We start from the raw sequence: 13,600 nt of genomic DNA, 5'->3' as shown, positions 1-13,600 counted from the left end.
AACACATACGGCATACAAAAATACAACAGTATATATTAATAAAGTAGTTTATAATTCAGCATCACCGAACTACAGAAGATTCATTCATTGGTAACATTTCATAATCCATAATGAAAAAGAGGATTATCCAATGAAAGAAAATGTGGATGATTCAGTCTTTAGAAGTGTTAATTTGTCATCCAATGATGCCTGCTATCCTTTAAACAAATGTCAGAATAATATTGTAATAACTATTTTTTCAAACGTGGGAGCCACATTTATCAAATTACAGATATATATATTTTTTATTTTAAAGTAGTAAGAATATGGTTGACTACTGTACTTTCTTTTATATATCTCTATACTTACATGATGAAGGACAGGACTCCAATAGCCCAAACGTCAGTTTCAGGCCCGACACCGTGACCTTCCAGGATTTCCGGAGCTTTAGGAAGGACAATATAAACTGACAAAACAGACAGAAACAGGATATTGTTCATAAAGAGTTGTGCTGTTACTGGCAATGCCACAATTTACATGCTTAATTTCCTGAATTAGTTAAAGGACTCAAACCAGAAAGAAATGGATAAAAACAGATAAGAAAATGGACTTGGGTTTGTTAGGCTATAGATCAGCTGAGGTGGATGAAGTTAGGCGTAATTATTTCCATCCATCAATCCGTCCTCCCTTAAAGAATGTGTACCTTTGCTGCGGCAGTCTGTTGGAGGCCATGACAGTCAAAGCTTTAGTACATTAGAAGAACCTACAACAATGCAAGCTTCTAAATCGTATACAATTTAGTTGAAATTAAACCAGAAATACATCAGTACCTTTGCTCTCTGACAGGCCCTGGATGTGCTCGATGTTGAGAGGCTGACCGGGTGTGAAGGACTGAGCCGAGCCCAAGTCAACTATCTTCAGGTGGTTGCAATCATCCACCAGCATGTTGTCAGACTTCAGGTCCAGGTGGATGACTCGACGGCTGTGAAGGTAGTCAACTGCACTCAGAATTTGAACCAGCAGCTCGGTGATGTGAGTCTCTGCGTACAGATCTCTGAGAGGGCACAAACAAAGACAGACAGGTTTATTAATCTTAACTACAGTATGTGAGGGACAAATGCTACAGGTTGCACAAAAATAACCTATTTGACATAGGTCTGAAACAGAATATAGATAATAATCATTTAAAAAAGATATTACATTGATCACTTACAGTAAGTGTCCATTTGGCACATATCGGTCATCTACAAACAGTGTTCAGTTAACCTTGATTTGTGTATCTCAATGTAAATTAATTGCAACGATGAATCGATGAATCGATTAGTTGTCAACTATTAAATTAATCGGCAACTATTTTGATAATCGATTAATCGTTTGAGTCATTTTTTTATTAAAACAAATAAGATTTCTCTGATTCCAGCTTGTTAAATGTGACTATATTCTAGTTTCTTCTCTCCTCTGTGACAGCAAACTGAATATCTTTGAGTTTTGGACAAAACGAGACATTTGAAGATGTCATCTTAGGCTTTGGGAAACACTGATCCACATTTTTCACCATGTTTTGACATTTTTATAGATCAAACAACTAATCGATTAATCGAGAAAATAATCGACAGATTAATCGACTATGAAAATAATCGTTAGTTGCAGCCCTAATGTAAATTAAGACGTATGTTTAAATTACATCGAAATAGTCCATTAGATGACATTAAATCATTCTCAGTAACACCAGTGTTGCAGTAAGTCTGAGAAAGCCAAATTTGGCCTGTTGGCCCTAATTAAAGCAGTATTTCTCATAGGACATCTGGTGCTTATTTTAGTTTTTAGCGCTTCTTATTTTGTAATTATATAATGATCTGTTCTGCCTGGATTATAATAATAATAATAATAATAATTTATACTTTATTAATCCCGCAAGGGGAAATTACACTGTTTTCACTCTGTTGTTATTACACACATGCCTGAATTACACACACATGCTCAGTTTATCAATCCAAACACAAACGATTTGGTCGCTGGCTTATGTTTCTCAAGCCTTCCTTTACCTCGTTGCCAGACTGTAGAGCAGCTCCCTGCCGGGACAGAGCTCCTCCACTAACACCAGGTAGCAGGAGGTGAGATAGGCAGTGTGCAGCTGCACCAGGTGAGGGTGATGAAGCCTCTTCAGCAGCTGGTATTCCCTCAGCACCAATTGTCTCTGCTCTGCCTGGTAAGGGGTGATCTTGGCAACAAACACTTGGCTGGTCTCAGCATCCCTGCACAGGGTAACTACGCTGAAACGACCCCTGAGAGAGAACAAAACAAAAGAGGTACTGTATCACATATTAGTGCCTAAGAGAAAGTGGGAGAAACAAGGTGATATTATCCTTTTACTAATGCATCTGAAGATTCTAATTCTAAATCTGTTTAAATATTGTTTCTTTTTTTTCATAATAGGGGAAAAACATAAAAATACTGAAAAATTAGCACAAAACATCAGGTTAAATTCAGAAATATCAGAATCTGTGACAGACTTGAAAAACCTGAAAAATCACACCTACATTTCAAAATAAAAGCCAAATAGAAAAAAACATCATCATGTGCAAAAGAATAAAGTAAACATGACAGTAAATAAAAATACATTTACATAAAAGATAAGTTACCGATCGTTTTGCTCAAAAATTGCAGCTTCTACTTAAAAATCCCACCTGTTGATCTCAGAGAGGAAATTGTAGTTCTTGTGTGTTGTCTGTCGTTCTGACCCAGTGACCTTTGACCCCAGTGACTCAGTCTGGATTAGAGGAATGTGAATCTCTGGACAACAGAGTAAATACAGGTAAAAACACTGTAACCTTTCGTGTAGTAGCTGTTTGAACATTTCACAGTTGATGTGTATATCACTGCTGTAAATCTGTATGTGAAGACACCAAACCAATGAGGCAAATTACTGCCACATGAATTAGATCACACATGTGCAACAGAAAATATGTAGCATTATGTTTGAGTATTTGTCTTGCCTTCAGGATGAGTAGCCATAACGACAGGTGCTGAAGCATCACTGAAAGGTCCTGCTCCTGTCTTGGTGATGCAGCCTATTCTGAACACATAAGAGGCTCCTCTGGGTAAGTCCTTCACCACATAGCAGCTTTCAGTCACCTCCTCCGACAGGACCGTCCACTCCCCACCTGAGAAGGCACATGGCACATGAGTTTTACTCTGAAATCCACACCTACTGCACATTTTAATCCTGCAGTAGATCCATGCAACAGTGATATTAGTGCTATTGTAAATGATTGTTGAGGTCAATTTGGAAGTAAAAGAAGTATATGGCATGGACTTACTGGAAAGTAGCCGGTATCAATTGGCAAAACTTTTTATATCTTCAAATAAAAAACAACAACTTTATTGTCTTTAAATATATTGTATCAGGATAAGAATAATAGTCATCACTGTGTGTTGTGTTGCAAACCAAAACAGTCACACTATTGGACTTTAACTGGCAGTCAGCTCCACAAACTTAAAAAAATCAAAAATGATGACTAAAACATATGTAGCGCATCATTCCAAACACTATGTACTGCACATGTCTGATGAGATATATTTTGATATTTCTAAGTGCAGAAAGACAATCTACATTAAATTCAGCGTTGACTGATGCTTGTCCAAAAATGTTTGTTAATATGCTCAGATTTTAAATTAAAATTTAACTTCCATTATGAAACATTTTGTAGGCAAATTACATTTTATATTTCAGTAATAAGAACTATTATATATGTCTAACATAAACAACTAATTTGGTTTCCTTTTAACACTAACAACCAATTAAATATCTGTGCTGCTGTATCGTCTCTGTGAACCCACCTTCTGTACAGTACTGCACACAGAAGTTGACAGGGTTACTGGACTGGACTGGTTTCCAAACCAGCAGGACTCCACCTCCATCTAACTGGAGCACTTCAGGCTTGTTGGGACGGGCCAGCAGATCTGGAAAATATGGAGAAGAACAAACATACACAGCCAGGCTTGTAGCAAAATGATGATAGCAGGTTTTCAGGACATTTCGGACTGGAAATACATAATCCACAGAATGTAGCTCATTCACTACCTTTGGTCTTTTTGAATGCAGGTATTTTAAAAGAAGGTAATAGTTTGGAAGTCCTCTTTTTTGGACTCTCAAGACCAGTTCTATGCTGCCTTTCAGGTGCGATGGGAGCTGAAACTTTTACTATCGGCCCTGTTATAAAAGACAAACAACACCAAAAGGAAAGAAATGAGTGTAGATGTACAATACAACATAACAGAGACTAGTGACAGCTCAGGTAAATTAAAATAAATTATCCCTAATGTATGTTTAGCATTTTACTTAGTATGGATGCTGCTTAACATAATTTTCTGTTAATTTATCAAATAAAATTAGCATTATTTGTAATAGCTTACCTCCTTTATTCACATCCTCCTTACTAGAAGACCTGGAAAACAGCTTGGTCAGGCTGGAGGCTGAAGCTCTCATTTTCTTCCTCAGAGACATGGTGGGAGTATCTGGCTTCATGATCTCTCCTAGTGTGGGTCCTAACTCTGTGTTGTCCAGCTGGGAGTATGAATGGCTGGTCCAGGACTGCCTGCGGAAGATCTTCAGCAGTCCCAGCTTGGGGGACTTTCCTGTAGGTGGCCGGGCTTCGAGGGCCGGAGCAGATGCATGTCTTTGGAGGCCACAGCCCTCCTTCCTGTCCTTGGCTCTGGGAGGCCTCTCTGGGGCCTGCAGAGAAGAGAGGCTGGGACTGGGGCTCACTGTTAGTGGGGTCCCTGGCTGACCCCTGCTGTTTGTGGATAAGTTGGGGTTGGAGCGGGTGCGGTTACGTGGCGGTGCCTGGGGAAACAAGCTTCTCGGTTTAACCTCTTGGAATGAGCATGGGGATGGTGAAATCAGAGGCTCCCCTTGGTCATCATACACTTCACTCTCTCCTGATCTGTGCCTCGCTCTGAGATGACCATGACTTAGCTCCTCACAGGAGCCGAGTCTGCTTGAAGACTCAGAGCCACCATGCTCTAAAATAGACGACTCAGCAAGAGACCCCTGGGAGCCAGCGAAGGTGTCACCTGCTGCCTGCTCCTGATCCAGTCTGGGGCTCGTTCTGTCTCCAGCAAGGAGGCTTGAGGGAACAGATGATCCACCTGGCACACGAGTCCCTTGTATTGGAGCGACAGAGCCTCTTCTTCTTGTGGGTCGCCGAGGGCTCGGGATGGCCAACAATCCTCTCCCTGCCACTTCATCATCTGTTAAATCTTCCTTTAGACTTTGAGAGCCTTCTTCTTCACCCGACTTTGTGCGCTTGGGTGAGCTGGGAGATCGCCGTGAATACTCATCAAGAGACCTGCTCCTCCTGTGAGGGGGTACATTGGTGTGGGCGAGGCCAACACCACTGTCAAAGGAACATGACTTCTGCATTGTAGGCTGGACAGATCCCCGTCTTTGGCCACGATTGGTCTCCGTCTCATCCTCCACATATTCAATAAGAGGCTCGTTGAGACGTCCAGAAAAGCTTCTCCGGAGTGGTTTGCGGCCTCTCTCCTGCTTTTTGACCTGGAATTTGTCCCGTAATGTCATGTGTCTGGCAGACATGGGTGAAAGCTGATGAGAGGTGCTGTAGAAAGTGCTTCGGATGACGCTGCCACGAGGGATACGAGCTCCGTCACTCCCTGAACCCTCACTTCCATCAGAAAGGTAGAGAGATTGACTGCTGTCCTTGCTGAACCTACGCTCCCTGTGAGGTGTCTGTTGGCCTGACACATCTGACGACGCAACTGACTGCCTGCTCATACTCCGCTCTTCTTCCTCCCCTAATGTCACTTCCTCTTCTGCATCTAGGTGGAGTTTGGCAAAAGGCTCAGGGATGTGCGCTCTCTCCGTTAAAGGATCATAGTCCTCCTCAGTTTCTTCCTCCTCCTCAGTCGGGCTGTAGTGCTGGAAAAAGTCCCAAGAGTCAGCTTCGTCATACTCCGATGAGGAGCCACTGCTCACAGAGGTGCTGCTGTGCTCCTGGGGCTCGCGGGGCACTGTCACTGCAGTCTCTCTGAGAGGAGCGTCCAGCAGCTCAGGGATGAGCCTCAACGTGAGAACTGAGCCAATGCAGGTCAACGAACGCTGGGGAGATAGATGGGAGAGATACTGGTGTAGACAGAGACTGTTTTCTTTTAAGGACAGTATATTATCTACTGTGACTTCAACTCATGTAATCATATTGAACATTCAACATTACAAGAAACCAGTTTCCTTTTGTCCCCAGATGTTATGGTTTTGATGAAGTCAGGTAACTCACCTGCCATTTCCTTTTTGAGATGAAGATTTTCAAAGTCTTGGTGTTGATTTCATCCGTATCTTCTCCTGCATGTTCGTCCTATGAACACAGTTACAAAGATGTGTGTTTAGTTGTGTTCCTAAGTTTTTGGATCCAGTGAAGCTCGATTAAAGCACCCATTGTGCTGTATTTCCTCTCACCTGGAGCCATTCATGGCTCAAGCACTCAAAGGCAGATGGTCGCTTCCTAGGTAGAAGAAAATTGAGAGCGGTCAGATGTGTGTTATGTTGCACCATGAAACCACACCTAAACACAACCTGAGTCCACCACTACATCACTGCAGCTGTGTAATGAACCACTGGAGGTGGTGAACACATGTAATGTTATTCTATAATTAATATATTTTTTATTAACATTAAATCAAAAACTGTCTTTAATTGAAAGGGGTGCTAGTACAGCCACGAAGATGATCAGCCTAGTTGAAGTAGTTTTATGCAGCTTTCAGTCACTTTTCAATCATTGTTTGTTTTCCTGTTTTTTCGTTGAGCCCCACCAGATCTTACTTTTGATCAGTGAGGGTTCAAAATTAGCTAAATGCAGCTTTAACAGGAATACATACAAAATTTGGGTCAGAAATGGCATTGATATAACTGATGCAAAGAGACTCCTTCATGCTCATTTGTCCAATGAAAGAGGACTTTGTGTCACTTGCACAACATTTAAAAAAAATATATCTTTGACGACTTTGAGACACTGGATTGATGTGGCAGTGTAAGCAATAATAAAACTGCTTCCCTACTCTGGATCTGGCTGAAGGAGCATGTGGAGAAAGTTCTGGGCATCAGGGCTCCTTGAGGAGACGTCAGGGGCGTCCCAGTTCAGGGTCCCCTCCCCCACCCTCAGCAGTGTAGCACGGTCTGTCGGTCCCGCAAAAGGGCAACGGCACACCAGACTATCAAGACAAAGATAAAGTGTCATGTAAATAGACAAACAGAAACTCAAGCCATATGCATAGCTTTTGGATAAACTGTATATTGAAGATTTTGAGAATATTATCAAAAGTGCAGTGATACATACCATATATAGGCTATTACACCTACAGACCTAGTAGAGAGAATAAGAGATATTAATGCAATGTACTATTTTTTGCTGTTATTTACAATTGTACATGGTTTATTGCAAATTACTTTTAGCTTTTATTTAAATCTAGATCTGATGCAAGTCTCAGTTTGCCAGATTAGTAGTTCACCAAACTCACCAAATATCGGTGGTCACAGTGACTGGTTCTTGGTGAACAATTTCAGGGGCAACAAACTCTGGTGTACCAAACATGCTGTATTGGTGTCTGGATGTGTCTATTTCTTGGGAGAAGCCAAAGTCACAGATCTTGATCTCATCTCTGGGTGGATACACCATGAGTATATTATCAGGCTGAAGGGAGTATAAAAAAAAATTAAGTTAAGAACCGCATTAAAAAATAATGACAGCCAAAAGTGCAGTGTTGGACCCCAAAATCTCACTTTAATGTCCAGGTGCAAAATGTTCATGCTGTGAATGTGACCAACTCCTTCAAGGATTTGCTGGATGTATGACCGAACCTAAAATAAATTATAGAATATTAGTCAAAAACCATACATAATATTTGCAGGATAAAAATAAGTTTGTAGGGACTAAATGTATGCTTGCACCTCTCTCTCAGAGACTGATCCTTTTAGTAATAAATGGTCCAGAAGTCCATGAGAACAGCAGCTAGAAATGGTGTTAAAGAACTCTTAATTGTATACAAAACAAACTCAACAAACTAAACCCACTGTAGTGAATATATTGTAGCATTTAACAGAAAGGATACATTTCTGTGATCAGCACCAGAGTGCGTCTGGTACAAAAGAAGTCCAGCAGACAGGCAACTCTGGGGTGAGCCAGACGGGATAGCAAGTCCCTCTCCTGGAAGGCCCTGGTCCGAGTGCTGCTCCGCAGAGGCAGGAACTTGGCAGCAAACACTTCACATGTTCTTCTGTGGACTACTCGCTTTACTACCCCGAAGGTTCCCCTAAAACACAGAGAGATGATGTTGATCACATTAAATCTTGACAGGGCTCATGGGCAGGTTGGACTACATCAATAAACAGTAAAGGTTCACCTTCCGATTTCCTCATGGACATCATAGACGGAGAATAACTTCCTTCTCTTCCCGAGCTCCACCTCTCTTTCCTGACACTCCAGTGGGCCTGCAGGGAAAACAAAACCTCTGAATAAAACAGGACCGTCCACCACAACATCAGTCACAATGTATTCCTAACCTTTACAGCAATATCATCTTGTGACATGCTTTAAGCCTAAGCTACATTGCAGTTAGATCTGATGGATGAATCTATGTCTATAGAACTAAAATAATGATGCATAGCAGCATTGCTGTTATCTCACCTTCCTCCACTGTCAGCTCAGCCTGGCATGAGGCATGGCCAGAGTCATTGTAGGCCAAGCAGGTATATATGCCACTGTCCTCACTCTCGGGGCACACGATGGTCACTGTGCAGCGGGCGCCATGCTGTACTATCTCTACATTATTATTGGCGGCAAGCTCCTCTCCATCCTCCAATCAAGAAGAAAGAGCAAAGTTTTAATAGGGGCAGCTATCAGGTCTACAAGTGCTGGTCAAACGTTTGTAATGTGATGTAACGTTTAACCCTAAAAACCTTTTATGATTTATTTTCAGATGAGGCAGTATGAATGTAAACTATTTAGAATTTCACTAGAAAACATCTTTTATATTTATGGTACCCATTGTGGTTTGCTTGGCTAAATATAGGTGATTGAAAATAATATCTACAAAAGTAACTTGCATAGTAGGAAGATGATATTTTATTCTATCCCCTAAATCAGTGGTTCCCAACCTTTTTCCTGCAGGAAGTTTGTGAGCAATTTTGATGAATTTATTAACTGTGAATGCATGCATTAGAGATGATTTTTAGGAACTTTTAAGACAATTCTCTGTATAATCCATCCATCCATCCATCCATCTTCATCCGCTTATCCGGGGTCGGGTCGCAGGGGCAGCAGCTCCAGCAGGGGACCCCAAACTTCCCTTTCCCGAGCCACATTAACCAGCTTCGACTGGGGGATCCCGAGGCGTTCCCAGGCCAGGTTGGAGATATAATCCCTCCACCTAGTGATGGGTCTTCCCCGAGGCCTCCTCCCAGCTGGATGTGTCTGAACACCTCCCTAAGGAGGCGCCCAGGGGGCATCCTTACCAGATGCCCGAACCACCTCAACTGTATTATGTATTATGTATATATTTATTATATTTAGAACATACATACTTTTACTTTTTTTTTTTTTCTTTTTTTACAAATTCTGGGTTTTTTTTCTCCCTGACTCTTGGCCATTATTATATTAGCTCTTCGGTTATTTTAACTACGTACTTTTCTAATGCAGGACGAGGCTGTTTAGTAGAGAGGGAAGGCTCTGTCAATACACAGTAGCTTGTGTTCAGGTCTTCACCGTGCTCTTATGCTATGAGTTCTTTTTAAAGTTTATATCTTGTATAATAATCCAAAATTAAGTTAAATTTAATTCAGTTTTCTACACAGAAATTAATGATTTTTTTTAAGTGGCCTTATGTAGTAGGTTAAAAAGGCTAAAAGTTTAGTTTTTATTTAAACAGACACTACACTATTTTTGTTAACATTTGAACCATTCTAACTAGTCTTTACTGTCTAAAGCAGGTCTTTATAGACTTACTTAAAGCTATTACGCTTCCATGTCAATAGATGGCGCTATGGCGCTGCTGTAGATCCATTAGGGAGCCCGCAGCTCAAATAAACGAGCTTTACCGTGAGCAACATGCTAACTTTGGTGCTCTCTCTATTGATTTACAGCCACAGGTACTGCAAAACTCACTTTCTAGCTTATATCAGCATATTATCCGAATGTTATAGTAATCGTTGTGTGATGTTGTGAGAGGATTTTGAGGTGTGTTTTAAGGGTAAAAAGTTTAACTTTGAAGCATTGTTCCGACCAGTGTCAGCATACTGAGTAATGTTAGTTCTTTTTATGAACTTTGGTTTTACAACATAGTTTTACACAGTATTTTATAAGTGTAAGTTACTGATATTAGCATTCTGTATGTAGCATAAGAAAATGTGTGCTATATTTTGTTCAGAGTATTAGCCAGCCAGCAGTGATGGAATGGTGATAAGTAAATACTGTTTTAAGCTAGTTTTACATGTCGTTATCGACGCCATATGTCGAGCCCTACTGTTTAAATCCAGATGTATAAGGATGCAATATGGGTTTGTGTATCTTATGCTCCATGTTAAAATTATTGTTAACAGGTCAGCATATGTTATATGTGAAAGACTGTAACATTAGTTGTAAGAGTAAAGTGAATGTGAAGTGAAGTTATATTATTTTGGTACATTTTTCTATTTTGAGTTAAGCTAAGTTTGGTGTTTGTAGTTTGTTAGCTAAATCACTTGAATGTATGTGCATTTATTTTCCGTTTTCCGTTTGTTTCATATTTTTTATCATCAGTTTGGTTACACCATTTATTTAATTTTAAAATAGTTTATTATTATTTTAACATGCACTTTAATTAGAGAGTTTATAAAGGCAATGTGAATGTATAGGAACTCATGCAAATGTTTCAGAAATAAACGAGCTTTGTGAGCAACATGCTAACTTTGGTGCTCTCTCTATTGATTCACAGAGTCACAGTTTCCTGTTTTGTGGCTACGGAGTGCTTCCTATCCTGTGTAACCATTGCTGCTGGTCCAGTTTTCCCCTAGGTCTGGTACCGGTAACAATTACACCCCTTAAAATCAAGAAGGCCTCATGACCCCTAGTGGGGGCTGAGACCCACAGTTTGGGAACCAGTGCCCTAAGTCATGCCACGAACCAGCCACCCCAAGATCTTCCTGCAACCAACCCTTTAGGTGATCACTAATCTACAGCGCTCCTACCTTGTACCACTGTATATTAGGAGTCAGCCTTCCTGTGATGATGGCAGTAAATGTAGCTGGTTGGCCAGGCTCTACACACAGATCCTCAGCGGGTACCTGGATGGAGGGAGGAGCTGAGCAGGAGATTAGATCAGTTAGTAATCACACAAAGGTTGAAAGAAGTCATACTCTTTTGTTAAAGAGACAATAATACCATCTGTAATTTCCTGCATTTGCTCTGAGATGTAGATCTCCTCTTCTTCCTCGAGGTAACACACAGGCGGCTGTATCGCCTGATCCATGGATGTCGAGGCAGGAACAGCCTCTTCAGTGCTACATTCAGTTCTGGAGACAAAGTGAAAACCATGTCTCTCCACATTTGCTGATTTTGAATGTTTGTGATAAACTGAGGACAAAGTGTTCCTTTATGTGCTGAGAAAATGATCCTACTTCTTAAGATAAATAAACTATTTAAAAAGCCTCTTGGATCAGCTAGAAAATGTATCGCCACAAAGCTAAAAACAGGGCAGTTTTCAGACACCATCAAATGTTGACTTTTAGAGATACATGGTTCTCACAGGACAGCAACACTACAAACATAATGCTCTTACAGAATATGTAAATTAGCACAAATTTAAATATCTACAGCAGTAAACTGCAACATACACAATAATGCAGCAGTAATATTCATCCAGAAACATCATATACTGCACAATGAGTTTTTTTACTTTAAGTACTGTACATTTTGCTGATAATACTTACATACTTTTACTTAAGTAAGGTTTTGAATGCTTTTACTTGTAGTGAAGTATTTACACAGTGTGCTATTAGTCAGGATTTGAATACTTCTTTCTTCACTGCTTACTGTTCAGGGTGTCCAGGAGGGAAGAGCATCTTAGCAATAGAGGTCGGACTGAAATCCGTCTGTAGCCATTTTTTCACAAAGGCAGTGGACCAGCCCTCTGAGTCTGCATCTATGAAAACCAAAATGCCATTCAGCAGGAATTTATGGATCAGACACTTAAAATAAGTATGTATTCTTCAAATATATCTGGATGAATTAATATGTTGCATTGACTGTACTTTACTGAATCAGTGGAAAAGGAAAAGTGAAAAAGTACATTACCTTACATGCCGGGAACAGAAAATAATGCATTTCTTACCTCAGTACGTGAGAGTTTAACCCCACTAACCCAACACATCAACAGGACATGAGCGTATGCCTACTCCAAAGGGAACACCTGCCCAGCACATGACCATCTTGTGTTCGTAGGAGTGAAGAGTTAGCTGGGCATGCGTTGGCAAGAAGAGAAAGGGGAATGTTGCATGGTTATTTGTTATCGTGACAGTGATGACTTACATGGAACAGTCCATGTGAGGAACTTCCTGCTTTAGGAATAGTGGAGGGAAAATGGAAAAAGATGTAGGTTATGGAAAATGAAAGGGCAAACATGGTGAACCGGTTTAAAAAATCCAGAAAGAAAATGCATATATCTAAGGGAAATAACATTATAGCCTGTATAAAGAATATTGTACGTCAAACTTACAATTGGTTTTCAGCAACATCTAATATTTCTATTGAATTTGGTTGTATCATATTCTACTGTATTATACTACTTTTATTTCTGACCCTATGTGATAGAAATAGAGACACTGTTGAAAAATCACGACGTAATATATGACTAATAGCGGATACTTGCTATCTCTGTAGTCAAATTACTGCTGTTAGTTTCTGGCACCTCAAGGTTCGTCTGACTTTTGGATCCTAATGTTGGTCTAATGGATGAAAAAATGTCTATCCCAATCCCTTCTGTGGAAAGTGGAAACATGATGAAAAACACAAAAACATTCCATACAATAAATGTATCAATGTCTTTTTATGAGTGAGGATGCAGTATGGTGTCTATGTTGAATGGTAGTCATTAGATCCTGCTGAGTTATGGCAATAGACGGTTGTTAGAAATAGTTAATGTTAGGTATTAAGTTTGAGAAAAAAGTTTTTTTTTTGTCAAGATTGTGACTAACTTTTACACATATCACAGTGCTTGGCTAGTCAGAGTAACAGATTAAATGAGCGGTGAAACATTCAACACCAAAAAGGAAAGGTTAAGTTTGGTAATGTACAGGTGTTAGGTCAGATATGTTTGACATGACAGTTTGTGAGAGGGCTTAATCATGATATTTGAATTCAGTAGATACACAGCCAGTGTGAACTTACAGTATGAAGCATGCATTAGTCACCACATGCCTTTTAAGTTAAGTAACCTAGACCAAAGGTTCTCAATTGTTTTCTGCCAAGGACCCCTTACAAGATAGAGAATATACGGGGGACCCCCTCAGGTATGTCCTTTGGACTACTTAGACTTGGCTAGGACTGTGCAATTAATCGAAATTTTAATTGTGAAT

The 13,600-nt window shown here is 40.3% G+C and overlaps 1 protein-coding gene and 1 long non-coding RNA gene across 17 annotated transcripts in view; one reads left to right on the top strand and one right to left on the bottom strand.

Annotated features, from left to right (window-relative positions):
- Positions 1-13,600, bottom strand: part of obscna (obscurin, cytoskeletal calmodulin and titin-interacting RhoGEF a) — a 58,679-nt gene that overhangs the window by 1,019 nt on the left and 44,060 nt on the right. For 13 of the 16 annotated variants that reach the window (XM_036006987.1, XM_036006992.1, XM_036006995.1 and 10 more), the window contains 22 exons: positions 12,060-12,168; positions 11,409-11,539; positions 11,216-11,328; positions 8,679-8,847; positions 8,395-8,482; positions 8,104-8,304; positions 7,943-8,003; positions 7,775-7,852; positions 7,513-7,685; positions 7,332-7,358; positions 7,054-7,206; positions 6,455-6,500; positions 6,276-6,353; positions 4,396-6,100; positions 4,064-4,192; positions 3,820-3,942; positions 2,976-3,143; positions 2,667-2,772; positions 2,025-2,264; positions 810-1,033; positions 683-697; positions 349-445 (listed from right to left, as the gene is read on the bottom strand). In XM_036006987.1, the coding sequence (XP_035862880.1) occupies positions 349-445; positions 683-697; positions 810-1,033; positions 2,025-2,264; positions 2,667-2,772; positions 2,976-3,143; positions 3,820-3,942; positions 4,064-4,192; positions 4,396-6,100; positions 6,276-6,353; positions 6,455-6,500; positions 7,054-7,206; positions 7,332-7,358; positions 7,513-7,685; positions 7,775-7,852; positions 7,943-8,003; positions 8,104-8,304; positions 8,395-8,482; positions 8,679-8,847; positions 11,216-11,328; positions 11,409-11,539; positions 12,060-12,168 (4,234 nt within the window). The remainder of the gene's footprint in view (positions 1-348; positions 446-682; positions 698-809; positions 1,034-2,024; positions 2,265-2,666; positions 2,773-2,975; positions 3,144-3,819; positions 3,943-4,063; positions 4,193-4,395; positions 6,101-6,275; positions 6,354-6,454; positions 6,501-7,053; positions 7,207-7,331; positions 7,359-7,512; positions 7,686-7,774; positions 7,853-7,942; positions 8,004-8,103; positions 8,305-8,394; positions 8,483-8,678; positions 8,848-11,215; positions 11,329-11,408; positions 11,540-12,059; positions 12,169-13,600) is intronic. The other 3 variants (XM_036006989.1, XM_036006988.1, XM_036006991.1) reach the window with 3 other exon arrangements.
- Positions 11,236-12,965, top strand: LOC118496216. The gene is made up of 3 exons (XR_004898722.1): positions 11,236-11,366; positions 11,464-12,224; positions 12,403-12,965. It is a non-coding gene; the product is annotated as an uncharacterized LOC118496216 (long non-coding RNA).

The sequence above is a fragment of the Sander lucioperca genome, chromosome 11 (assembly GCF_008315115.2).
Source record: "Sander lucioperca isolate FBNREF2018 chromosome 11, SLUC_FBN_1.2, whole genome shotgun sequence".
Classification (NCBI taxonomy): Eukaryota; Metazoa; Chordata; class Actinopteri; order Perciformes; family Percidae; genus Sander; species Sander lucioperca.
The sequence above is the reverse complement of the archived record's forward strand: the minus strand, read 5'-3'. Positions and strand labels throughout refer to the sequence as shown.